Source organism: Salmo salar, chromosome 05 (assembly GCF_965601325.2).
Source record: "Salmo salar chromosome 05, fSalSal1, whole genome shotgun sequence".
In the NCBI taxonomy this organism is placed as follows: Eukaryota; Metazoa; Chordata; class Actinopteri; order Salmoniformes; family Salmonidae; genus Salmo; species Salmo salar.
Window position 1 is genome coordinate 94,424,570 of NC_138295.1, and position 27,895 is coordinate 94,452,464.

The window sequence follows — 27,895 nt, forward strand, 5'->3', positions numbered from 1 at the left end:
CAGTACATTATCCTGCACCATACTGATATATACAGTACATTATCCTGCTCCATACTGATATATACAGTACATTATCCTGCACCATACTGATATATACAGTACATTATCCTGCTCCATACTGATATATACAGTACATTATCCTGCTCCATACTGATATATACAGTACATTATCCTGCTCCATACTGATATATACAGTACATTATCCTGCTCCATACTGATATATACAGTACATTATCCTGCTCCATACTGATATATACAGTACATTATCCTACTCCATACTGATATATACAGTACATTATCCTGCACCATACTGATATATACAGTACATTATCCTACTCCATACTGATATATACAGTACATTATCCTGCTCCATACTGATATATACAGTACATTATCCTGACTCCATACTGATATATACAGTACATTATCCTGCTCCATACTGATATATACAGTACATTATCCTTAGGCAATTAAGAAGTGATTGTTGATGCACCCCCATGGTTTTCTTGTCTGATACCAATGTTTATTTCTTACATTCTCTGAACTGTAAACAGCATGAGGAATACAACATGCAGCCGTATTGCACTGGAATAACAATATAGCAATAACATAAAATGACAACTTGAGAATAAATGAACACGGTGAGAGATTTAACAAACGGGCCAAACAGAGAAGACTGTAGTGAGGTTGAAGGCTTCTTTATAATGCCAGTCACCACAATGTATATTTTCTTCAACAAAGACCACAGTATCAAATATTTTACAACAATATAACATTTCAAATAAATATCATAAATATAAAGCACTTTAAAGGGGAAAGGATTAACATGTCTTTAAGAAAAACTCTCTGGAAATATCTTGTTTAAAAAATATCTTGTTTAAAAAATATCTTATTTCTTGGTTCCTGCAGTCATCAGGTCTTCCAGACAGGCAGCGCTGTCAAACCTGAAACCTTCTATGATCAGAGTGTCTCCGTCCTCCTCGATGCTGTCGTCCCACATCCTAATCATCTGGTCCCGCTGTCACAACATCAATACACACAGAACACGTAGCCAAATACAACACAGCGTCATCATTTATCTCATTCAAAATAGTCAATCATTGATGTATGTACAGTGTCACATTTTTTGGGTTGTTGTCTGCAGAAACATTCTAATAGCACTGGATACTGGATACCCAGGAGATTGTTAGTAAAATACAGAAGTTACTAGAACCCAAATGTGTCTACCTTGCTCTGGTTGTCCTGCTGGTTGGAGCATTGTCTGAGCATCCTCTCAATAGCATGCATTAACCTCTGAGCCTGACTCAACACTGCACTGACACACAGTCACAGGGGTCACATCATGCAACACAGAATCAACACATTATCACCACAGAACTATTTGAACAACAGCATGGCACCATCTCCATATATCTGAATGTATTTTTCTGCCTATTTCAAATATGAAACCTATTTCAAATATTAAACTTACTTCAAATATGAAACATTAGAACCCAATTCTGGGACAATTCTGACAATTAAAGAACAAATGCAACATGTTCAAAAAGACAGTGGTCAGGTGACAGTACCTCAGAGACTATTAATGCAGTTATTCAGATGTAAGTCTACTCACATTCCTGAGGCTGGAAGTGGCTGATCTGCAGTCTCTCCTCACATCCCATCTCCATGACCTTAGCCACCTCCTCCATCGCCACCTCATACGACTTCCTCATAGCACCTCGCAGGTTCCTGCATTTGGGCTATGCCGGAAAACACTTTTATTTTGTTTCTCAGACACAGATTAAGCCTAGTTTTGGAATAAAATAAAAATAAAACATTTTTATTAGAGATTCTCCATTGAGAGGTTTTATTCTAGTTTAGGACCAGGCTAAATCTGTGTCTGGAAAAAACAGCTCAAAATGTTTCAAATGTTTTTCATTCCCTCCAAGATAGAGTATGTCTCGTCATATCACTGAATCTTTCATCTCTATTCGCCTTCACTAACTAACATTAAGCTGGCACACAAAGAAAAAGATACATACTTTAGTGAAGGAGGTGTCGTAGAGTTCTACATGCTTGGTAGCAGCCCAGTATCTGGTGTGAGGTTTCCCCAGGAACTCAACATGGTAGTGCTCCACATAACCCTCGCTGTCCAGCCTCACATACTCCTCCACGTTGGGGTCTGGACTTAGAATGGCTGGCCACCTGGAGAGAGCAACAATGATTAGTTAACGCTTTATCTGAGACTGGTATGGATGAATTCAATAGAACTAACTGTAGTGGCTAAGGGACGGTTTTCATGGAACTAGATGAAACCTATTTCTGGACTAAAAAGCCCTTTCAGGCCTAGGGTTAGTGCCTGTTTTTATGGAACTAGATGAAACCTATTTCTGGACTAAAAAGCCCTTTCAGGTCTAGGGTTAGTGCCTGTTTTTATGGAACTAGATGAAACCTATTTCTGGACTAAAAAGCCCTTTCAGGCCTAGCCTTGATCTGAGTCCTAGAAACCGACACATAAGCACCAACTGCCAACCATCCCGTACCATGGCCAGTTGCATGCTTTCACCAGCACCAGGCTCCCGACAGGAAGCAGGGAGTACACAACCTTCAGGCCATGTTCCTTCAACTGGGAGTTCTTGGGGAAAGGGCCCTGAGGGATGCTGCAGTGGCTGAAGAGAGGGTCTGGGTTCATATGACAGTGCCAGGACTTGCCATGGTCCAGCTCAGCCACCGCTTCATCACCCTTTGGTACCAGTCTCCACTTCAGGCATCTGGGAGACTCGCACTGGACCCAGGTCTTGTCTGCATAGTAGGATGTTTCATCCTCATTGGCATTCAGGTCTGGAAGAAGACTCATTTTTTTACAGCTGAACTGAGCGATCTTGGCTGACCTAAACATGCAAACACAAACATATTGGCTAGCTAGCCCATCTGATATTGTCATAGAGAAAATAAATAATTAGCGTCAGCGGTCTATAATGTATTTGCCAAGTCTACTTGCTAGCAAATATTTTTTCATATACTGAGTTACTAGCTAGACTATGAATGAATGGCCTTTGCTAACGATCCACACATTTAGATCGTCATGATTCTAGCTAACGTTAGCTAGCTGGCTAACAACATTCTAGCTTTGGATAAAATCCTTCTTATTAGCGCCTAGCTAACGTCCCTCTTCGTTCAAGTCGTTTCAAAATATATTGATAGTTACTTACTGGCTGGCTAGCTATCCCCGAATAAATGTATTTAACCTTACACAGATTGAATCGCTAATGTGTATCACTACTACTAGCGAATTTAGCAAGCTAGCTCGCTAATTTAGCATTTTGCTAGCTACCCGGACAGGCAAAAGAATCGAGTATCAAACTTTGCGGAGGAGAGGTCAGTAGAAGCCCGAGACCAGAAATGCTGTTCATGTCATAACAAAATAGTATGAATACACATGATATTGTTTCTATAATCTCTAACCCATAGTTTGGAAGCTTTTCAAATATTATAGTATTCATCCGAGTAACATATTTAGCTACAACCAGATTAATCGTTTTTTAAAGTCGAGGATGACGTCGGGGCTTTTATTTTGAAAATCACATCACCCCGGAAGTTTTGAAAGTGACATTTCACAAGACGGTGGATGTTTCCTGGTTCATGTTTAACCACAAATGTATTTTATATCGAAAACATCTAAAATAACGATTTACAACAGAGCTATATTTTGGCATCACAGTCGTCCTGTAAATTGGTACCAAACCATGCTCGATAGATACACAACGTGATATCGTCGAAAACAACATCAACCAGGTAAAATAAGCTAACGCGGCTAGCTAGTATCAATTGATCATCAGCTGGTTGCGTATTCTTGTATCGTTTAGCTGCCAGCTAACAGCTATAAGACTGTCATCGCAAACTGGCTCACAGTTGTAAGGTCCAGATGACCAATTTAGCACGCTAGATAACACATCAGTCTTTAGTTAGGGTTGATCCATATTGAATAATGGCCTGTCCCGAGTTGCTAACTAGCTATGCTAACGTCCTTCGAAATGCTGATGTTTTGATTTGTTTCCTGGTGTGGTGGAAAGGGACGTGTTTATTTTATGACAACCTGATATATTTACTAATTGTTTTAACAGGTAATAATTGATTATGGTTTGAACTAATCGTTTCAATAACAGATTGATTTCAACAAGTGTCATGACATACAACATTGGTTTTGGTTTCTCTTTGACGCAACAGTGAGCTCTCACTTCCGTTATCGTGTAACATTGAGACACACCGTCAGGATGTTGGGAATCCAACCAACACACAGACTCCCGATGTTGTGTCCCAGAGCTGGTTATCGTGGTGTCTTGCTCAAGCAGCCAAGCCCACCGCAGCTTGTTATGGCTAAGATAAGAATGAGATAGGAGTTCAACCCGCTCCTCCTATTGACGGAGTTCGACCCGCTCCTCCTATTGACGGAGTTCGACCCGCTCCTCCTATTGACGGAGTTCGACCCGCTCCTCCTATTGACTGAGTTCGACCCGCTCCTCCTATTGACTGAGTTCGACCCGCTCCTCCTATTGACTGAGTTCGACCCGCTCCTCCTATTGAAGGAGTTCGACCCGCTCCTCCTATTGAAGGAGTTCGACCCGCTCCTCCTATTGACGGAGTTCGACCCGCTCCTCCTATTGACGGAGTTCGACCCGCTCCTCCTATTGACGGAGTTCGACCCGCTCCTCCTATTGACGGAGTTCGACCCGCTCCTCCTATTGACGGAGTTCGACCCGCTCCTCCTATTGACGGAGTTCGAACGGCTCCTCCTATTTATTTTTGACCTTTTCGCTGCATTTTCAAAGAGTGAAGTCAACTCATCGCTAGAATCTCAATCCTGGACTTGTAGCACAACTGGCATGGCACACAACGATTGTCATTCTAAAGTATGCTGGAAATAAATACATTTGTTCCCAAATATATGCAACTCTATGTCAAACTCATGACATCATTGTATTGTCTTAGTTGTGTATAACTGACTCCTCAGGTCTACCTCTGCTCTCTACTAGCTCGGTCTGGCATGGAGCTTGGTATTATTGTATTGTCTTAGTTGTGTATAACTGACTCCTCAGGTCTACCTCTGCTCTCTACTAGCTCGGTCTGGCATGGAGCTTGGCATTATTGTATTGTCTTAGTTGTGTATAACTGACTCCTCAGGTCTACCTCTGCTCTCTACTAGCTCGGTCTGGCATGGAGCTTGGCATGGAGGCAGTGGAGGATGATATCTGCATTCTGAAGCATGAGACGGCGTACGGTGGAGCAGGGGAGAGCCCCGTGTCCGTGTGTGCCGGGGATGAGTCTGTAGCCTCCCACTTTGCCTTGGTCACAGCATACGAGGACATCAAGAAGAGGCTGAGAGACACGGAGAGAGAGAACACACTGCTGAGGAAGAGAGTTAAACAACTGGAAGATAAGGTACAGGATGGGGAGGGGCTTCATTAAGACACAACAGTCAGCTGACTCAGCACCCAAAATATGTTGGTAATAAACCTACTCTGCTCTAACTTCATACATGCACACCTTGATACAGAAAGTAAGTTCTCAGCAGTAGCAGTAAAATACAACTTTATTATCCCGATAGGGTCATTGATTTTTTTTGGGGGGGACAGATAAAACCTCAGATGGTCAAAGTACATCTAGGGGGGGACAGATAAAACCTCAGATGGTCAAAGTACATCTAGGGGGGGACAGATAAAACCTCAGATGGTCGAAGTACATCTAGCTCTATTATCAGGGGCTGTTCTCACAGTAAAACATTGTCACTTATCAATGTGTTGAGGTCATCCTGTTCTTGTAGAGGCTTGTGTTGTCACCTGTAGCTGTGTTGTCACCTGTAGCTGTGTTGTCACCTGTAGCTGTGTTGTAACCTGTAGCTGTGTTGTAACCTGTAGCTGTGTTGTAACCTGTAGCTGAGTTGTAACCTGTAGCTGAGTTGTAACTGATGACGTGTGGTTGTAACCTGTAGCTGTGTTGTAACTGATGACGTGTGGTTGTAACCTGTAGCTGTGTTGTAACTGATGATGTGTGGTTGTAACCTGTAGCTGTGTTGTAACCTGTAGCTGTGTTGTAACCTGTAGCTGAGTTGTAACCTGTAGCTGAGTTGTAACCTGTAGCTGAGTTGTAACCTGTAGCTGTGTTGTAACCTGTAGCTGAGTTATAACCTGTAGATGTGTTGTAACCTGTAGCTGTGTTGTAACTGATGACGTGTGGTTGTAACTGATGATGTGTGGTTGTAACCTGTAGCTGTGTGTTGTAACCTGTAGCTGTGTGTTGTAACCTGTAGCTGTGTGTTGTAACCTGTAGCTGTGTGTTGTAACCTGTAGCTGTGTTGTAACCTGTAGCTGAGTTGTAACCTGTAGCTGAGTTGTAACTGATGACGTGTGATTGTAACCTGTAGCCGAGTTATAACCTGTAGCTGTGTTGTAACCTGTAGCTGTGTTGTAACTGATGATGTGTGGTTGTAACCTGTAGCTGTGTTGTAACCTGTAGCTGAGTTGTAACCTGTAGCTGTGTTGTAACTGATGATGTGGTTGTAACCTGTAGCTGTGTTGTAACCTGTAGCTGTGTTGTAACCTGTAGCTGAGTTGTAACCTGTAGCTGAGTTGTAACCTGTAGCTGAGTTGTAACCTGTAGCTGAGTTGTAACCTGTAGCTGAGTTGTAACTGATGACGTGTGGTTGTAACCTGTAGCTGAGTTATAACCTGTAGCTGTGTTGTAACCTGTAGCTGTGTTGTAACTGATGACGTGTGGTTGTAACTGATGACGTGTGGTTGTAACCTGTAGCTGTGTTGTAACCTGTAGCTGTGTTGTAACCTGTAGCTGTGTGTTGTAACCTGTAGCTGTGTTGTAACATGTAGCTGTGTTGTAACCTGTAGCTGTGTTGTAACTGATGATGTGTGGCTGTAACCTGTAGCTGTGATGTAACTGATGATGTGTGGCTGTAACCTGTAGCTGTGTTTGTAACCTGTAGCTGTGTTGTAACTGATGATGTGTGCTGTAACCTTTAGCTGTGTTGTAACCTGTAGCTGTGTTGTAACCTGTAGCTGTGTTGTAACTGATGATGTGTGGTTGTAACCTGTAGCTGTGTTGTAACCTGTAGCTGAGTTGTAACCTGTAGCTGTGTTGTAACTGATTATGTGTGGCTGTAACCTGTAGCTGTGATGTAACTGATGATGTGTGGCTGTAACCTGTAGCTGTGTTTGTAACCTGTAGCTGTGTTGTAACTGATGATGTGTGCTGTAACCTTTAGCTGTGTTGTAACCTGTAGCTGTGTTGTAACCTGTAGCTGTGTTGTAACTGATGATGTGTGGTTGTAACCTGTAGCTGTGTTGTAACCTGTAGCTGAGTTGTAACCTGTAGCTGTGTTGTAACTGATGATGTGGTTGTAACCTGTAGCTGTGTTGTAACCTGTAGCTGTGTTGTAACCTGTAGCTGTGTTGTAACCTGTAGCTGAGTTGTAACCTGTAGCTGAGTTGTAACCTGTAGCTGAGTTGTAACTGATGACGTGTGGTTGTAACCTGTAGCTGAGTTATAACCTGTAGCTGTGTTGTAACCTGTAGCTGTGTTGTAACTGATGACGTGTGGTTGTAACCTGTAGCTGTGTTGTAACCTATAGCTGTGTTGTAACCTGTAGCTGTGTGTTGTAACCTGTAGCTGTGTGTTGTAACCTGTAGCTGAGTTGTAACCTGTAGCTGAGTTGTAACCTGTAGCTGTGTTGTAACCTGTAGCTGTGTTGTAACCTGTAGTTGTGTGTTGTAACCTGTAGCTGTGTTGTAACTGATGATGTGTGGCTGTAACCTGTAGCTGTGATGTAACTGATGATGTGTGGCTGTAACCTGTAGCTGTGTTTGTAACCTGTAGCTGTGTTGTAACCTGTAGCTGTGTTTGTAACCTGTAGCTGTGTTGTAACCTGTAGCTGTGTTGTAACTGATGACGTGTGGTTGTAACCTGTAGCTGTGTTGTAACCTGTAGCTGAGTTATAACCTGTAGCTGTGTTGTAACCTGTAGCTGTGTTGTAACTGATGACGTGTGGTTGTAACCTGTAGCTGTGTTGTAACCTATAGCTGTGTTGTAACCTGTAGCTGTGTGTTTTAACCTGTAGCTGAGTTGTAACCTGTAGCTGAGTTGTAACCTGTAGCTGTGTTGTAACCTGTAGCTGTGTTGTAACCTGTAGTTGTGTGTTGTAACCTGTAGCTGTGTTGTAACTGATGATGTGTGGCTGTAACCTGTAGCTGTGATGTAACTGATGATGTGTGGCTGTAACCTGTAGCTGTGTTTGTAACCTGTAGCTGTGTTGTAACCTGTAGCTGTGTTTGTAACCTGTAGCTGTGTTGTAACCTGTAGCTGTGTTGTAACTGATGACGTGTGGTTGTAACCTGTAGCTGTGTTGTAACCTGTAGCTGTGTTGTAACCTGTAGCTGTGTTGTAACCTGTAGCTGTGTTGTAACCTGTAGCTGTGTTGTAACCTGTAGCTGTTCAGACCTGAAGCTCCTTCCCCTGAAGGACCCCAGTACGTCAACAAGGCCTTCAGTGCCTACCGTGGCATCTACATGGAAAAGGAGGACCTGCAACTGGAGCTTAATAAACTGGTATGTACAGTCCACTAGGTCCAGCTGGTGTGTACAGTCCACTAGGTCCAGCTGGTGTGTACAGTCCACTAGGTCCAGCTGGTGTGTACAGTCCACTAGGTCCAGCTGGTGTGGACAGTCCACTAGGTCCAGCTGGTATGTACAGTCCACTAGGTCCAGCTGGTGTGGACAGTCCACTAGGTCCAGCTGGTGTGTACAGTCCACTAGGTCCAGCTGGCGTGGACAGTCCACTAGGTCCAGCTGGCGTGGACAGTCCACTAGGTCCAGCTGGCGTGTACAGTCCACTAGGTCCAGCTGGCGTGTACAGTCCACTAGGTCCAGCTGGCGTGGACAGTCCACTAGGTCCAGCTGGCGTGGACAGTCCACTAGGTCCAGCTGGCGTGGACAGTCCACTAGGTCCAGCTGGCGTGGACAGTCCACTAGGTCCAGAAACAGTATCTCATCCTGCTTCACTGACTCTTCCTCTCGTTATCCTGTCTTTTTGTAACTGTCTCTTCTCCTGCTTCACTGACTCTTCCTCTTTTACTCTTTCTCATGTCTCTCTTTCTTTAACTGTGTTTCTCTAGAAGAGGGAGAAGAGTGAGTCAGAGAGGCTTCTGAATGAGCAGCTGCAGGCCAAAGAGATGGAGCTGCTGCAGTTAAAGACTGAGATGGAGACCAGCCAAGGTACTTTAATGACCAGGGACTGAACCTCAGCCAAGGTACTTTAACGACCAGGGACTTAACCTCAGCCAAGGTACTTTAACGACCAGGGACTTAACCTCAGCCAAGGTACTTTAACGACCAGGGACTTAACCTCAGCCAAGGTACTTTAACGACCAGGGACTTAACCTCAGCCAAGGTACTTTAACGACCAGGGACTTAACCTCAGCCAAGGTACTTTAATGACCAGGGACTGAACCTCAGCCAAGGTACTTTAATGACCAGGGACTGAACCTCAGCCAAGGTACTTTAACGACCAGGGACTTAACCTCAGCCAAGGTACTTTAACGACCAGGGACTTAACCTCAGCCAAGGTACTTTAACGACCAGGGACTTAACCTCAGCCAAGGTACTTTAACGACCAGGGACTTAACCTCAGCCAAGGTACTTTAATGACCAGGGACTTAACCTCAGCCAAGGTACTTTAATGACCAGGGACTGAACCTCAGCCAAGGTACTTTAACGACCAGGGACTTAACCTCAGCCAAGGTACTTTAACGACCAGGGACTTAACCTCAGCCAAGGTACTTTAACGACCAGGGACTTAACCTCAGCCAAGGTACTTTAACGACCAGGGACTTAACCTCAGCCAAGGTACTTTAACGACCAGGGACTTAACCTCAGCCAAGGTACTTTAATGACCAGGGACTTAACCTCAGCCAAGGTACTTTAACGACCAGGGACTTAACCTCAGCCAAGGTACTTTAACAACCAGGGACTTAACCTCAGCCAAGGTACTTTAACGACCAGGGACTTAACCTCAGCCAAGGTACTTTAATGACCAGGGACTTAACCTCAGCCAAGGTACTTTAACGACCAGGGACTTAACCTCAGCCAAGGTACTTTAACGACCAGGGACTGAACCTCAGCCAAGGTACTTTAACGACCAGGGACTTAACCTCAGCCAAGGTACTTTAACGACCAGGGACTTAACCTCAGCCAAGGTACTTTAACAACCAGGGACTTAACCTCAGCCAAGGTACTTTAATGACCAGGGACTTAACCTCAGCCAAGGTACTTTAACAACCAGGGACTTAACCTCAGCCAAGGTACTTTAACGACCAGGGACTGAACCTCAGCCAAGGTACTTTAACGACCAGGGACTTAACCTCAGCCAAGGTACTTTAATGACCAGGGACTGAACCTCAGCCAAGGTACTTTAATGACCAGGGACTGAACCTCAGCCAAGGTACTTTAATGACCAGGGACTTAACCTCAGCCAAGGTACTTTAACGACCAGGGACTTAACCTCAGCCAAGGTACTTTAACGACCAGGGACTTAACCTCAGCCAAGGTACTTTAACAACCAGGGACTTAACCTCAGCCAAGGTACTTTAACAACCAGGGACTTAACCTCAGCCAAGGTACTTTAATGACCAGGGACTTAACCTCAGCCAAGGTACTTTAACAACCAGGGACTTAACCTCAGCCAAGGTACTTTAACGACCAGGGACTGAACCTCAGCCAAGGTACTTTAACGACCAGGGACTTAACCTCAGCCAAGGTACTTTAATGACCAGGGACTGAACCTCAGCCAAGGTACTTTAATGACCAGGGACTGAACCTCAGCCAAGGTACTTTAACAACCAGGGACTTAACCTCAGCCAAGGTACTTTAATGACCAGGGACTGAACCTCAGCCAAGGGACAGTATCATTACCAGGTTTTCCCCTTAGTCTCACCAACAGACTGACAGGCAGAGTCATCATGACCAGGCAGGGACTTTCCTTTACGCTCAGCCAAGGTGTAATGACCAGGATTGTCCCTAATGTCCAAGGGACAGTTAATGCCTATGACTTTACACTGAGTCTAGAAGCTCAACTCCCAATGTGCCCACTATCCCACAGACAAGCTGGAGTGTTCACTGTTCACCTCTCTCTACCCTGATGTTGAATGTTTCTCCCAGACAAGCTAGAGTTAAAGAAGTACTGATGGGGACTGATGTCACATGACCCAGAAGTGACAGAGTGTATTCTAACCGTGTGTGTGTGTGTGTGTGTTCTCTCCCTCCGTAGTGATGAAGTCTCTAACCAGTACTCAGGACTACTGGCAGGTGGACAGGATCAACAGTGAACTGAAGATCCATACTCTGCAGGAGGAGTTGGAGAGGATGACTCTGGAGAAGCACCGACTGCAGGAACACTGTGAGGTAAGACTATGGGGATATATAACTGCAAGTGTTTCATTCACAAAAGTCCTGGTGAAGGTCTGTTGACCCAAACACACGGTGAAGGTCTGTTGACTTAAACACACGGTGAAGGTCTGTTGGACCCAAAACACACGGTGAAGGTCTGTTGACCCCAAACACACGGTGAAGGTCTGTTGACCCAAACACACGGTGAAGGTCTGTTGACCCCAAACACACGGTGAAGGTCTGTTGACCCAAACACACGGTGAAGGTCTGTTGACCCAAACACACGGTGAAGGTCTGTTGACCCAAACACACGGTGAAGGTCTGTTGACCCAAACACACGGTGAAGGTCTGTTGACCCCAAACACACGGTGAAGGTCTGTTGACTTAAACACACGGTGAAGGTCTGTTGGACCCAAAACACACGGTGAAGGTCTGTTGGACCCAAACACACGGTGAAGGTCTGTTGACCCAAACACACGGTGAAGGTCTGTTGACTTAAACACACGGTGAAGGTCTGTTGACCCAAACACACGGTGAAGGTCTGTTGACCCCAAACACACGGTGAAGGTCTGTTGACCCCAAACACACGGTGAAGGTCTGTTGGACCCAAAACACACGGTGAAGGTCTGTTGGACCCAAAACACACGGTGAAGGTCTGTTGGACCCAAAACACACGGTGAAGGTCTGTTGGACCCAAAACACACGGTGAAGGTCTGTTGGACCCAAAACACACGGTGAAGGTCTGTTGGACCCAAAACACACGGTGAAGGTCTGTTGGACCCAAACACACGGTGAAGATCTGTTGGACCCAAAACACACGGTGAAGGTCTGTTGGACCCAAAACCTTTGTTTTGAGGTCCATGAAGACACATCGTGGAGCAACCAGAATGCCAGTGTAGTTTGCTGGGCTTTCGTTTCCAGACATGGTCTGTAAACGACTCTCTTTTCCTAGGGTTTAATTTCTAACCCTTTTGATGTTCTCCTCGTCCTAGGATTCTTCTGGAACGAACTGTGACCAGAATCACGTGGAGTCTAACCCCAGGTATGTCCTTCATCTCCTCAGAATACTTCTTCAGGTTTGACGCCAGGGAAAGATCTCACTAAATAAATTTGAAGCAGAAATTAGCCCCATTTTGAAACACCTGTCATAGTGTAGATGCCATACACCAGCCACCAGATGGAGACAAAGCTTTGTTTACCTCAGAGCCAGGTAGATCTATGTCTGTAGTTTACCTAGCAACAGGGTTTCACTTTCAATGAGAAACTCGTCTGAGTACTGGGACATGCCACTCAGATAGACGGATCGTACTAGAATAGACTAGGATACATGCCACAGAAATTCAAGGCATCAGTTGTTGCAAAACAACAAACTCTGCCAGTTGTCCCCATGCTGATAAACACTAATATCTTATCTCGCTTTCACTGGCTCTATACACACTCACTGGCTCTATACACACTCACTGGCTCTATACACACACTCACTGGCTCTATACACACACTCACTGGCTCTATACACACACTCACTGGCTCTATACACACACTCACTGGCTCTATACACACACTCACTGGCTCTATACACACACTCACTGGCTCTAAACACACACTCACTGGCTCTATATACACTCACTGGCTCTATACACACTCACTGGACTCACTGGCTCTATATACACTCACTGGCTCTATATACACTCACTGGCTCTATACACACTCACTGGACTCACTGGCTCTATACACACTCACTGGCTCTATATACACTCACTGGCTCTATACACACTCACTGGCTCTATATACACTCACTGGCTCTATACACACTCACTGGACTCACTGGCTCTATACACACTCACTGGCTCTATATACACTCACTGGACTCACTGGCTCTATACACACTCACTGGCTCTATATACACTCACTGGACTCACTGGCTCTATACACACTCACTGGACTCACTGGCTCTATACACACTCACTGGACTCACTGGCTCTATACACACTCACTGGACTCACTGGCTCTATACACACTCACTGGCTCTATACACACTCACTGGCTCTATACACACTCACTGGCTCTATACACACTCACTGGACTCACTGGCTCTATACACACTCACTGGCTCTATATACACTCACTGGCTCTATATACACTCACTGGACTCACTGGCTCTATATACACTCACTGGCTCTATATACACTCACTGGCTCTATACACACTCACTGGACTCACTGGCTCTATACACACTCACTGGACTCACTGGCTCTATACACACTCACTGGCTCTATACACACTCACTGGCTCTATACACACTCACTGGCTCTATACACACTCACTGGCTCTATACACACTCACTGGACTCACTGGCTCTATACACACTCACTGGCTCTATACACACTCACTGGCTCTATACACACTCACTGGCTCTATACACACTCACTGGCCTCACTGGCTCTATATACACTCACTGGCTCTATATACACTCACTGGCTCTATATACACTCACTGGCTCTATATACACTCACTGGCTCTATATACATTCACTGGCTCTATACACACTCACTGGCTCTATACACACTCACTGGCCTCACTGGCTCTATATACACTCACTGGCTCTATATACACTCACTGGACTCACTGGCTCTATATACACTCACTGGACTCACTGGCTCTATATACACTCACTGGCTCTATATACACTCACTGGACTCACTGGCTCTATACACACTCACTGGCTCTATATACACTCACTGGCTCTATATACACTCACTGGACTCACTGGCTCTATATACACTCACTGGACTCACTGGCTCTATATACACTCACTGGCTCTATATATACTCACTGGACTCACTGGCTCTATATACACTCACTGGACTCACTGGCTCTATACACACTCACTGGCTCTATATACACTCACTGGCTCTATATACACTCACTGGCCTCACTGGCTCTATACACACCCACTGGCTCTATATACACTCACTGGCTCTATATACACTCACTGGCTCTATACACACTCACTGGCTTTACACACACTCACTGGCTCTATACACACTCACTGGCCTCACTGGCTCTATATACACTCACTGGCTCTATATACACTCACTGGCTCGTTGTACACTCACGGCTCTATATAAACTCACTGACTCTATATACACTCACTGGACTCACTGGCTCTATATACACTCACTGGCTCTATATACACTCACTGGCTCTATATACACTCACTGGAATCACTGGCTCTATATACACTCACTGGCTCTATATACACTCACTGGACTCACTGGCTCTATACACACTCACTGGCTCTATATACACTCACTGGCTCTATATACACTCACTGGCTCTATACACACTCACTGGCTCTATACACACTCACTGGCTCTATACACACTCACTGGCTCTATACACACTCACTGGCCTCACTGGCTCTATATACACTCACTGGCTCTATATACACTCACTGGCTCTATATACACTCACTGGACTCACTGGCTCTATATACACTCACTGGCTCTATATACACTCACTGGCTCTATATACACTCACTGGCTCTATATACACTCACTGGACTCACTGGATCTATATACACTCACTGGATCTATATACACTCACTGGCTCTATATACACTCACTGGACTCACTGGCTCTATATACACTCACTGGACTCACTGGCTCTATATACTCCACTGGATATCATAAGGTGAATGCACCATTTTGTAAGTCGCTCTGGATAAGAGCGTCTGCTAAATGACGTAAATGTAATATACACTCACTGGCTCTATCTACACTCACTGGACTCACTGGCTCTATATACACTCACTGGCTCTATATACACTCACTGGACTCACTGGCTCTATATACACTCACTGGCTCTATATACACTCACTGGACTCACTGGCTCTATATACACTCACTGGCTCTATATACACTCACTGGCTCTATCTACACTCACTGGCTCTATATACACTCACTGGCTCTATATACACTCACTGGCTCTATCTACACTCACTGGCTCTATCTACACTCACTGGCTCTATCTACACTCACTGGCTCTATCTACACTCACTGGCTCTATACACTCACTGGCTCTATCTACACTCACTGGACTCACTGGCTCTATCATACACTCACTGGCTCTATCTACACTCACTGGCTCTATCTACACTCACTGGCTCTATCTACACTCACTGGCTCTATCTACACTCACTGGCTCTATACACACTCACTGGCTCTATATACACTCACTCTTTCACACTCTTCACATACGTTGCGGCTACTCTGTTTATTATCTATCCTGATTGCCAAGACACTTTTACCCCCACCGACATGTACATATTACCTCAACTACCTGGTACCCCTGCACAGTGACTCTGTACTGGTACTCCTTGTATATAGTCTCATTACTACCTCGTACCCCTGCACAGTGACTCTGTACTGGTACTCCTTGTATATAGTCTCATTACTACCTGGTACCCCTGCACAGTGACTCTGTACTGGTACTCCTTGTATATAGTCTCATTACTACCTGGTACCCCTGCACAGTGACTCTGTACTGGTACTCCTTGTATATAGTCTCATTACTACCTGGTACCCCTGCACAGTGACTCTGTACTGGTACTCCTTGTATATAGTCTCATTACTACCTGGTACCCCTGCACAGTGACTCTGTACCAGTACTCCTTGTATATAGTCTCGTTATTGTTATTTTATTGTGTTACTATTTCCATTTTTTATTCAGCAAATGTTTCATACTTAAACTCTGCATGTTTTTGAAATGGCTGGTGAAGAAGTATTTCCCTGTAAAGTCCACTACAGCTGTTGCATCAGGAGCGTTTGACAAGTACAAAGGGATTTGATCTAATTTGGGAACGTGGAGTAGACCTCCAGTACATTATTATGTCCACTAGTTGGCGCTACAGACCCAGCGTTTCATTCATGGAGAAACGAAGTAATCGTCTTTTATCACCCCAAACAGGTGCCTGGCTGAAACAATTCCTTCTCCATCCTGTGAATATAACAGAGAATTTTTTTTTTAAGCCCAAGTATCTTTTTTTAAGTGTAACGTTTGAAAAGCACTTGGCAAATAAATATATTATAATTCTGTAGAAAATCAGTACCACTGTAGATGTTTTTTTTTTTTATCCCGTGGTCTCTCTCTCTGCTGAGTCCGGTTTAGTCAACATGTTCATGAGATCTGTGCTCCTCTACAAGGCAGTCTTACAGGTGCTGCCACCAACATCACGTCTCTAACTCCCTTTTTGATGTTCAAAACATCTTGTCTTGTGCATCTTGACTCTATAATCTAAAATATGCATTTAGGTCTTTCCGTTAATGTAAAATGTTGAAGGATTTTTCTTCTATTAACAATTATACATTTATTTATTTATTTTAATATTATGGAATTGCTTGGAGCAGCGGAAAGTGGCAGCATTACTGTTTTCACAAATATAAAAATAGTCATCTGTGTATTCCTGTCCTGATTTAAGTATGTATTGTGCAAATGGAAATAGTCCAGTAGATGAATGTAGGAGTGTTGTCCTGTAGTCTTGTCTCATTGTAGTATTGTATTGTTATTTTACAGCGATAAGGCAGTTCTACAGTCCTATGAGGCCCTGGCCACTGAGATCTCCTCTCTACACTCTGTGTTGAAACAACAGTCTGACCTGATGAAGAAGCTCGGAGACAAACCACAGCTAGCAGCTAACAGACGAGGTGAGTTATAAACCACAGCTAGCAGCTAACAGACGAGGCGAGTTATAAACCACAGCTAGCAGCTAACAGACGAGGTGAGTTATAAACCACAGCTAGCAGACGAGGTGAGTTACAAACCACAGCTAACAGACGAGGTGAGTTACAAACCACAGATAACAGACGAGGTGAGTTACAAACCACAGCTAGCAGCTAACAGACGAGGCGAGTTACAAACCACAGCTAACAGACGAGTTGAGTTACAAACCACAGCTAGCAGCGAACAGACGAGGTGAGTTACAAACCACAGCTAGCAGCTAACAGACGAGGTGAGTTACAAACCACAGCTAGCAGACGAGGTGAGTTATAAACCACAGCTAGCAGACGAGGTGAGTTATAAACCACAGCTAGCAGCTAACAGACGTGGTGAGTTATAAACCACAGCTAGCAGCTAACAGACGAGGTGAGTTATAAACCACAGCTAGCAGACGAGGTGAGTTACAAACCACAGCTAGCAGCTAACAGACGACGTGAGTTACAAACCACAGCTAGCATCTAACAGACGAGGCGAGTTACAAACCACAGCTAGCAGCTAACAGACGAGGCGAGTTACAAACCACAGCTAGCAGCTCACAGACGAGGTGAGTTACAAACCACAGCTAACAGACGAGGCGCGTTACAAACCACAGCTAGCAGCTAACAGACGAGGCGAGTTACAAACCACAGCTAACAGACGAGGCGAGTTACAAACCACAGCTGGCAGCTAACAGATGAGGCGAGTTACAAACCACAGCTAACAGACGAGGCGAGTTACAAACCACAGCTAGCAGCTAACAGACGAGGTGAGTTACAAACCACAGCTAACAGACGAGGCGAGTTACAAACCACAGCTAACAGACGAGGCGAGTTACAAACCACAGCTAGCAGCTAACAGACGAGGTGAGTTACAAACCACAGCTAACAGACGAGGCGAGTTACAAACCACAGCTAACAGACGAGGCGAGTTATAAACCACAGCTAGCAGCTAACAGATGAGGTGAGTTATGAACCACAGCTAGCAGCTAACAGACGAGGCGAGTTACAAACCACAGCTAGCAGCTAACAGACGAGGTGAGTTACAAACCACAGCTAGCAGCTAACAGACGAGGTGAGTTACAAACCACAGCTAGCAGCTAACAGACGAGGTGAGTTACAAACCACAGCTAGCAGCTAACAGATGAGGTGAGTTACAAACCACAGCTAGCAGCTAACAGACGAGGCGAGTTACAAACCACAGCTAGCAGCTAACAGACGAGGCGAGTTACAAACCACAGCTAGCAGCTAACAGACGAGGTGAGTTACAAACCACAGCTAGCAGCTAACAGATGAGGTGAGTTACAAACCGCAGCTAACAGATGAGGTGAGTTACAAACCGCAGCTAACAGACAAGGTAAGTCCTGGCTGAGGCTCTTTCAGCAGACATTCTGGAAGGTTGCAGACAGAAATGTCTTGAGCTGGCTTGATCCCCTATACTACATGGCAGAGATGTGTGTATTTTCTAGGTAATGTATTTCTATCTGAACAGTCCAGGATAATGTGCCCTCCTCATTAACAGAATCCCTGTGTATGAGGGAGAGGGCCTCAGACTAAAGACTAAAGAGCAGATTTTCTGACGTACTGCTACTTCTTATTTAGTGTAGAGAAATGAATGTTTTCTCTTCAAGTTCCCTTGTCAACATCTCATGAGTTCCCCCTTCTCTCGGAGTGATAACTAAATCCAACCTGTCTTTTCACACATCGCAAAACAACATGCCATCAACAAGGAATCTTTCAAAATAAAAGTTGTTGATGAGTCTACTGGAGGCTAGGTGGAGAAAGAGGGATTCTACTGGAGGCTAGGTGGAGAAAGAGGGATACTACTGGAGGCTAGGTGGAGAAAGAGGGATTCTACTGGAGGCTAGGTGGAGAAAGAGGGATTCTACTGGAGGCTAGGTGGAGAAAGAGGGATTCTACTGGAGGCTAGGTGGAGAAAGAGGGATTCTACTGGAGGCTAGGTGGAGAAAGAGGGATTCTACTGGAGGCTCGGTGGAGAAAGAGAGCCCAGCTATTATCATAGCACTACAATGGTAGAGGATATATGATGATATTAAAGCTATCTCTCTTTCCTGTTCTGATGTTTTTCTTCCCTGAAGAGATGTAGTTTGTTGCTATTGTCTTTGTGGAACAGAAGACCAAACAAGAGATTTAGTTTGTTGCTATTGTCTTTGTGGAACAGAAGACCAAACAAGAGATTTAGTAGGTTACTATTCTCTTTGTGGAACAGAGGACCAAACAAGAGATTTAGTAGGTTACTATTCTCTTTGTGGAACAGAGGACCAAACAAGAGATTTAGTAGGTTACTATTCTCTTTGTGGAACAGAAGACCAAACAAGAGATTTAGTAGGTTACTATTGTCTTTGTGGAACAGAGGACCAAACAAGAGATTTAGTAGGTTACTATTCTCTTTGTGGAACAGAAGACCAAACAAGAGATTTAGTAGGTTACTATTCTCTTTGTGGAACAGAGGACCAAACAAGAGATTTAGTAGGTTACTATTCTCTTTGTGGAACAGAAGACCAAACAAGAGATTTAGTAGGTTACTATTCTCTTTGTGGAACAGAGGACCAAACAAGAGATTTAGTAGGTTACTATTCTCTTTGTGGAACAGAGGACCAAACAAGAGATTTAGTAGGTTACTATTCTCTTTGTGGAACAGAGGACCAAACAAGAGATTTAGTAGGTTACTATTCTCTTTGTGGAACAGAGGACCAAACAAGAGATTTAGTAGGTTACTATTCTCTTTGTGGAACAGAGAACCAAACAAGAGATTTAGTAGGTTACTATTCTCTTTGTGGAACAGAGGACCAAACAAGAGATTTAGTAGGTTACTATTCTCTTTGTGGAACAGAGGACCAAACAAGAGATTTAGTAGGTTACTATTCTCTTTGTGGAACAGGGGACCAAACAAGAGGTGTAAATTAGAATGAAATATAAAGAGCAAATATATTTATTGTAGTGAATATCCCAGACTAATCCTGTTTTGTAGATGAGAGAGAAAAAGGGAGAGATGTATTTATTCAAAGACACTGAGCATCTGTATTCGTCGGCGGTTCTTCCTACGGAATCACTTTTATTCAAATGGAAACTCTCATGAGACTGTTTCTCTCTCTCTCCCTCCTGCTCTTCCATCAAACACAGAGGAACTCTCATTTAAACTTTATTATTATCCGCTCAACATGATGATTGGATAGAAAACCAATGATGTGTGTGTCTAATGTTGCATGTGTTTGTGCTGCATATTAAAGAGTGTGTGTGTGTGTGTGTGTGTGTGTGTGTGTGTGTGTGTGTGTGTGTGTGTGTGTGTGTGTGTGTGTGTGTGTGTGTGTGTGTGTGTGTGTGTGTGTGTGTGTGTGTGTGTGTAAGCTGTTTGACTGAACTGCTCTGACTCTCTTTACATAGAAAGAAATGTCTATTCTCTTGAAATATTTTTCTAAGCCATGTTATCTCAGGGATGCATCTCTCTAAAAGCCGTAATCAGGCCTGTGTGTGTTTCTGAAGCCTGTCTAGTTCTGAAGGGAACGTCAGAGGTGTGATTCTCACTCTGTCTCTCCTCACACTACTCAGCCCAATTAGCTATACAGCCTCTGGAAACTACAGTGTCTGCCTGTCTGTCGCTCTGCCTGTCTGCATGGCTGTTCTGTCTGTCGGTCTGTTCATCTGTCTGTCGCTCTGCCTGTCTGCATGGCTGTTCTGTCTGTCGGTCTGTTCATCTGTCTGTCGCTCTGCGTGTCTGCATGGCTGTTTGTCTGTCAGTCGTTCTGTTGCTCTGCCTGGCTGTCCCTCTGCCTGTCTGCATGGCTGTCCCTCTGCCTGTCTGCATGGCTGTCCCTCTGCCTGGCTGTTCTTCTGTCTGTCGCTCTGCCTGTCTGTCGCTCTGCCTGTCTGTATGGCTGTTCTTCTGTCTGTCGGTCTGTTCATCTGTCGATCTGCCTGTCTGTCGCTCTGCCTGTCTGGCTGTCTGTCGCTCTGCCTGTATGTCACTCTGCCTGTCTGTCGCTCTGCCTGTCTGTCGCTCTGCCTGTCTGTCGCTCTGGCGCTCTGCCTGTCTGTCGCTCTGTCGCTCTGCCTGTCTGTCGCTCTGCCTGTCTGTCGCTCTGCCTGTCTGTCGCTCTGGCGCTCTGCCTGTCTGTCGCTCTGTCGCTCTGCCTGTCTGTCGCTCTGCCTGTCTGTCGCTCTGGCGCTCTGCCTGTCTGTCGCTCTGGCGCTCTGCCTGTCTGGCTGTCTGGCACTCTGCCTGTCTGTCTACATGTCTGCCTGTCTACATGTCTGTCTGCCTGTCTGTCTACATGCCTGTCTGTCTGTCTACATGTCTGTCTACATGTCTGTCTGCCTGTCTACATGTCTGTCTGTCTGCCTGTCTACATGTCTGTCTGTCTACATGTCTGTCTGTCTACATGTCTGTCTGTCTACATGTCTGCCTGTCTGTCTACATGTCTGTCTACATGTCTGTCTGTCACTTTGATTTCTAGAGGAGAAAAATAAACTAAAATGCTGACTGAATGTAAGATAAATAATTTCTTAATAAATATTTTGTCTACTATATTCACACACTGTTTACTAATTCCTTTTCAGCATCACCCAACCCAACCACACATCCCTAAAGGTACACAGGAACAGTCTTTAATTAATTAGCCTGGCACTCATCCAACTTAGAGGATAACGGATATCAATCAACAGCATTTACAGTTGATTATTGAGCCCAAATGGTTACTACAACCAGTCACACTAACTGAAATGATTACTACAACCAGTCACACTAACTGAAATGATTACTACAACCAGTCACGCTAACTGAAATGATTACTACAACCAGTCACGATAACTGAAATGATTACTACAACCAGTCACGCTAACTGAAATGATTACTACAACCAGTCACGCTAACTGAAATGATTACTACAACCAGTCACGCTAACTGAGAACTGCCAGTCCGCTACTGAGCAGAGCCAGTCACGCTAACTGAAATGATTACTAGAGCCAGTCACGCTAACTGAAATGATTACCAGAGCCAGTCACGCTAACTGAAATGATTACCAGAGCCAGTCACGCTAACTGAAATGATTACCAGAGCCAGTCACGCTAACTGAAATGATTACCAGAGCCAGTCACGCTAACTGAAATGATTACCAGAGCCAGTCACGCTAACTGAAATGATCCTAATGAATGTTCCCTGGTCTTCATGAACAGTCAGGTGTGATGAGTTGCTTTTTTGATTTTGGTGTGTTGAAATGGATTTATTTTCTTGAGTGCTGCTTTGGGGTTGGTGGCAAGGGTGATGGTGCTAAATACTGGGTCTTGTTCAGTAGGGCATAACGTAGTAGAACATAATGCAACTGAAAGCCAACAATTAGTGTCATTGTACCAGTTCAGGTAGTACCAAAACAACAGTGTCAAAATGTTTCCTCCTGTTTGACGTCTACTGAACACAACCAGGTAAAACATTCTAATTATCTGACAACCTGATTTGAAGCAGTCAAGTTAAATAAATAGTGTTTGTGCCCTTCTCTCTAGCTGCACCAACTGTCCCTGTCCAGTGCCTGGACGATGTGGAGAAGAACCTGAACCATCGAACAGTCCGCATGTCCGTGCCCCGTGCCCCTAGCGCCCCCCCTGTCCCCTCCAGCTCTGGCCGGCCCTGCCTGCCCCCCGTGGGCCCCCCGGCTCTGGAGGGTCTCAGGGAGGACTACTGGCCAAACGGTCCCTGGTCCAGCCACTACCCTGGAGCCTTGGGTCTGGACAGTACCAGCCCTGTCCTCCTGCCTCCTCCTCCTCTCAACCAGGCCTCTCTAGATGACTCCTCCTGGTCCTTCCCCTCCCCGCCCAAACCCAGCGACGCCCTCTTCTGGGAGGGCCAAAGGCAGGGTCTGAGCCAGGGCAGCCCCATCCACTCCTCCAGGGGTAGTACCCCCATAAGCCCTAATGGAGACTGGGCCAAGCCCCCACCCTACTGAGGTGGAGACTCCCTGGCTCTAAGCCTGCCCTGCCGTGCAACACCCAACCTGCCTTAAGATGAGGAGACAACTCCTATGGACTCTCCAGCCTGGTGAACTAGCTCCAGGAGGATTCAACTAGCCACAGAGCAAACCACAGGAGAAGCTTGTGATGGGCTACCCTCTGACCCAGCCCAGACACACTGATGACTCCCCTCCCTGGGAACCAGGTGGCAGAGAAAGGACATTTCATCCACACAAGAGGGAAAGATGATGGAGAGTCTGGACAGCCAGATTATGACGTGTGTGTGTGTGTGTGTGTGTGTGTGTGTGTGTGTGTGTGTGTGTGTGTGTGTGTGTGTGTGTGTGTGTGTGTGTGTGTGTATCCATACTGGTATTTACTAGAGCTCAAAGCTGTAGTGAACTAATCCACAGTCTGACTGCTTTTCAATTTTAGCCCCCCTTAAATGTGACTTCTTTACATGTTCCCCTTGTCATGTATTATAAAGATATATAGTCAATCCTTACGGTATCTGTCCTTAATAATATAGAGGTTATAGTGTAGCTGCGCTGTAACAGATACTGGAATATATACCCCCAGTAGCACCTGAAGCTGTTTTCAATCACACAACACAAGGCAGGTAGCCTAGTGGTTAGAGTGGAGGGACGGCAGGTAGCCTAGTGGTTAGAGGGGGAAGGCAGGTAGCCTAGTGGTTAGAGTGGAGGGACGGCAGGTAGCCTAGTGGTTAGAGTGGAGGGACGGCAGGGTAGCCTAGTGGTTAGAGTGGAGGGACGGCAGGGTAGCCTAGTGGTTAGAGTGGAGGGACGGCAGGTAGCCTAGTGGTTAGAGTGGAGGGACGGCAGGTAGCCTAGTGGTTAGAGTGGAGGGACGGCAGGTAGCCTAGTGGTTAGAGTGGAGGGACGGCAGGTAGCCTAGTGGTTAGAGTGGAGGGACGGCAGGTAGCCTAGTGGTTAGAGTGGAGGGACGGCAGGTAGCCTAGCGGTTAGAGCGTTGGGCCAGTAGCCGGAAGGTTGCTGGATCGATTCCCTGGGTTGACAAGGTTAAAAATCTGTTTGGGCCAATAGCACCAAAAGCTGTTTTTAACCACACAACACAAGGTATAAACCTCCACACAGCTTGCCTTGTCCTAAACCCCATAACAAGGCTGATCTGTCCGTTGTTTCAGATACTGATGGCTAATTTGTATTGTATTTGGTACAACTTACATTACACTACCAACAGTATGTGGACACCTGCTCCTCGAACATCTCATTCCAAAATCATGGGCATTAATATGGAGTTGGTCCCCCCCTTTGCTGCTATAACAGCCTCCACTCTTCTGGGAAGGCTTTCCACTAGATGCTGGAACAATGCTGAGGGGACTTGCTTCCATTCAGTCACAAGAGCATTAGTGAAGTCGGGCACTGATGTTGGGCGATTAGGCCTGGCTTGCAGTCGGCGTTCCAATTCATCCCAAAGGTGTTCGATGGGGTTGAGGTCAGGGCTCTGTGCAGGCCAGTCAAGTTCTTCCACACCGACCTCGACAAACCATTTCTGTATGGACCTCGCTTTGTGCACGGGGGCATTGTCATGCTGAAACAGGAAAGGGCCTTCCCCAAACTGTTGCCACAGTTGGAAGCACAGAATCGTCTAGAATGTCATTGTATGCTGTAGTGTTAAGATTTCCCTTCACTGGAACTGAGGGGCCCGAACCATGAAAAACAGCCCCAGACCATTATTCCTTCTCCACCTAACTTTATTGGTAACATCCTGGTATCCGCCAAACCCAGATTCCTCCGTCAGACTGCCAGATGGCGAAGCGTGATTCATCACTCCAGAGAACGTGTTTCCACTGCTCCATAATCCAATGGCGGCGAGCTTTACACCACTCCAGCCAACGCTTGGCATTGCGCATGGTGATTTTAGGCTTATGTGCAGCTGCTCTGCCATGGAAACCCATTTCATGAAGCTCCCGACAAACAGTTATCGTGCTGACGTTGCTTCCAGAGGCAGCTTGGAACTCGGTAGTGAGTGTTGCTACCGAGGACAGACGATTTTTACGCGCTACGCGGTTCAGCACTCGGCGGTCCCGTTCTGTGAGCTTATGTGGTCTACCACTTAGCGGCTGAGCCGTTGTTGCTCCTAGACATTTCCACTTCACAATAACAGCACTTACAGTTGACCCGGAGCAGCTCTAGCAGGGCAGAAATTACGAACTGACTTGTTGGAAAGGTGGCATCCTATGACGGTGTCACGTTGAAAGTCACTGAGCTCTTCAGTAAGGACATTCTACTGCCAATGTTTGTCTATGGAGTTTGCATGGCTGTGCGCTTGATTTTATACACCTGTCAACAGCGGGTGTGGCTGAAATGGCTGAAATCCACTAATTTGAAGGGCTGTCCACATACTTTTGTGTGTGTATATAGTGTATCATGGCAAATAAGCATTGCAGAAATCCCCTGAAATATAAAGGCCTTTAACCCAGTACTGCTCCCTACAAGTTCTGCTGGGCTCACAGCCCAAATCCACACCATACCTGGTATCAAGTTCTGCTGGGCTTACAGCCCAAATCCACACCATACCTGGTATCAAGTTCTGCTGGGCTCACAGCCCAAATCCACACCATACCTGGTATCAAGTTCTGATGGGCTCACAGCCCAAATCCACACCATACCTGGTATCAAGTTCTGGTGGGCTCACAGCCCAAATCCACACCATACCTGGTATCAAGTTCTGATGGGCTCACAGCCCAAATCCACACCATACCTGGTATCAAGTTCTGGTGGGCTTACAGCCCAAATCCACACCATACCTGGTATCAAGTTCTGATGGGCTCACAGCCCAAATCCACACCATACCTGGTATCAAGTTCTGGTGGGCTCACAGCCCAAATCCACACCATACCTGGTATCAAGTTCTGGTGGGCTCACAGCCCAAATCCACACCATACCTGGTATCAAGTTCTGCTGGGCTCACAGCCCAAATCCACACCATACCTGGTATCAAGTTCTGGTGGGCTTACAGGCCAAATCCACACCATACCTGGTATCAAGTTCTGGTGGGCTAACAGCCCAAATCCACACCATACCTGGTATCAAGTTCTGGTGGGCTTACAGGCCAAATCCACACCATACCTGGTATCAAGTTCTGATGGGCTCACAGCCCAAATCCACACCATACCTGGTATCAAGTTCTGGTGGGCTTACAGCCCAAATCCACACCATACCTGGTATCAAGTTCTGATGGGCTCACAGCCCAAATCCACACCATACCTGGTATGAAGTTCTGGTGGGCTCACAGCCCAAATCCACACCATACCTGGTATCAAGTTCTGGTGGGCTCACAGCCCAAATCCACACCATACCTGGTATCAAGTTCTGCTGGGCTCACAGCCCAAATCCACACCATACCTGGTATCAAGTTCTGGTGGGCTTACAGGCCAAATCCACACCATACCTGGTATCAAGTTCTGGTGGGCTAACAGCCCAAATCCACACCATACCTGGTATCAAGTTCTGATGGGCTCACAGCCCAAATCCACACCGTACCTGGTATCAAGTTCTGGTGGGCTTACAGGCCAAATCCACACCGTACCTGGTATCTTCACGTCAAAAGCTATCTTTTTTTCTATATTACTCACTTTTTTCCAATGTATTATGGTTCAGCTATTCTGTTTTGAAGTCAATGGAAGTAGGGCTTGTCTTTTACACCAAAACCATGTCAATACAATAATATATATATATATATCTATATATGAAAGAGGTGTGTTATGGGAAGCATATTTAATCATATGAGAGTTGGTGTGCAGTAGCTGTACAGTCTTGTTTCCTGTGAGATGGATATCCACCAGGTCAGTGGGGCACGCAACATTTGGCCCCCTATTCTCTATATTAGTGCACTACCCGGTGAACAAAAAGTAGTTGACTATGTAGGGGATAGTGTGCCGTTTGGGAGGTGCTGAGATCCACATGTAGAGTCGTATCGTATGTTTCTGAAGTGTTCTGCCGGGCTGAGTTGAGTTCACTCCAGTGTTTTTAAGAGGCGTCCTAATATAGAGGAAGCCTCTCCATGGATATAAAGTCAAATATCATCTAGAAATGTCATGTGACTTCTGTCTTGTCTGGAAAAGGGCCACGATGGTGAAAGGGATTTCTCTTACCTCCATTTTCTCCTTCAGTCCCTTTACAATTGTGATCAATGATTATTTCTATTTTTTATTTTTTATTTTTTTTAAACCTATGTTATTTTTACAGCAGTTGTTTCATACTCACTCCTGTAAAAGATTTGCAGACCACAATGCAATGTACAGTAGATAAGGATTATATTTTAGAACCTACCGCTTTATGTAAATATGATTTAAATTAAATAAATGATTGAATGTCTTTTGGTTCATAACTCACGACTTCATATCCTGTGTTCTTAACTTTACAAGATTCTAAATCATGTTTTTTTTTTGTTTTTTTGTGATACACACATATTGTGGACTGCCAGTGAGGAATATTTATTGACTGGTTAGAAACAGGTTGGATAAAGATCACGCTATTTGCCAAAAAAAATGTGTGAATAAAGGCGTTCACTCACCATCTATTTTTGTGTAACGGATAACTGACCAACCCGAAGAGCAGCACGCGCAAGAATTGCCATTTTTGTTAACCCACAGAGAGAGAGAGAGAGACTGTCTCGTAGACTAAAATAGTTCCATCAGAGAAGAGCAGGGAAAAGGTCGAGCAACTGTATCTATGATAAAATACAGGAAGTGACCCCAATCACACATACTGT

General features: G+C 45.3%; 2 protein-coding genes across 4 annotated transcripts; one reads left to right on the forward strand and one right to left on the reverse strand.

The window, feature by feature from the left end:
- Positions 1-509: 509 nt before the first annotated feature.
- Positions 510-3,571, reverse strand: LOC123743224 (zinc finger CW-type PWWP domain protein 2). Its single transcript, XM_045719371.2, has 6 exons — positions 3,192-3,571; positions 2,523-2,870; positions 2,022-2,184; positions 1,613-1,739; positions 1,228-1,310; positions 510-1,018 (listed from the first exon to the last, which is right to left on the reverse strand). Exons 2-6 carry the CDS (start codon positions 2,834-2,836, stop codon positions 890-892), a joined length of 816 nt encoding a protein of 271 aa, XP_045575327.1. The 5' UTR covers positions 2,837-2,870; positions 3,192-3,571; the 3' UTR covers positions 510-889.
- Positions 3,539-27,511, forward strand: LOC106593704 (5-azacytidine-induced protein 2). Of its 3 annotated transcripts, XR_014392485.1 has the most exons (9): positions 3,539-3,774; positions 5,183-5,418; positions 8,475-8,591; positions 9,158-9,257; positions 11,308-11,441; positions 12,419-12,468; positions 17,001-17,131; positions 22,697-23,756; positions 23,818-27,511. XR_014392485.1 is itself a non-coding variant. In XM_082975990.1 (8 exons), the coding sequence occupies exons 2-8, from the start codon at positions 5,194-5,196 to the stop codon at positions 23,134-23,136; spliced, it is 1,197 nt and encodes a 398-aa protein (XP_082832116.1). In that variant the 5' UTR covers positions 3,578-3,774; positions 5,161-5,193; the 3' UTR covers positions 23,137-23,638. The 3 variants fall into 3 exon arrangements, 2 of the variants coding, with proteins under 2 accessions (XP_082832116.1, XP_082832117.1); XM_082975990.1 differs by lacking the exon at positions 23,818-27,511 and having other exon boundaries at positions 3,578-3,774; positions 5,161-5,418; positions 22,697-23,638; XM_082975991.1 differs by lacking the exons at positions 3,539-3,774; positions 23,818-27,511 and adding an exon at positions 4,742-4,889 and having other exon boundaries at positions 22,697-23,638.
- Positions 27,512-27,895: the final 384 nt, after the last annotated feature.

Coding starts and splice junctions, on each gene's coding strand:
- LOC123743224 (XM_045719371.2), bottom strand. CDS start 2,836: ATGAGTCTTCTTCCAGACCTGAATGCCAATGAGGATGAAACATCCTAC. Junction 1,740..2,021: donor ACGACACCTCCTTCACTAAA/GTATGTATCTTT, acceptor TTTCCGGCATAG/CCCAAATGCAGGAACCTGCG. Junction 1,311..1,612: donor CCACTTCCAGCCTCAGGAAT/GTGAGTAGACTT, acceptor GTGTCAGTGCAG/TGTTGAGTCAGGCTCAGAGG.
- LOC106593704 (XM_082975990.1), top strand. CDS start 5,194: ATGGAGCTTGGCATGGAGGCAGTGGAGGATGATATCTGCATTCTGAAG. Junction 5,419..8,474: donor TTAAACAACTGGAAGATAAG/GTACAGGATGGG, acceptor TGTAACCTGTAG/CTGTTCAGACCTGAAGCTCC. Junction 12,469..17,000: donor CACGTGGAGTCTAACCCCAG/GTATGTCCTTCA, acceptor GTTATTTTACAG/CGATAAGGCAGTTCTACAGT.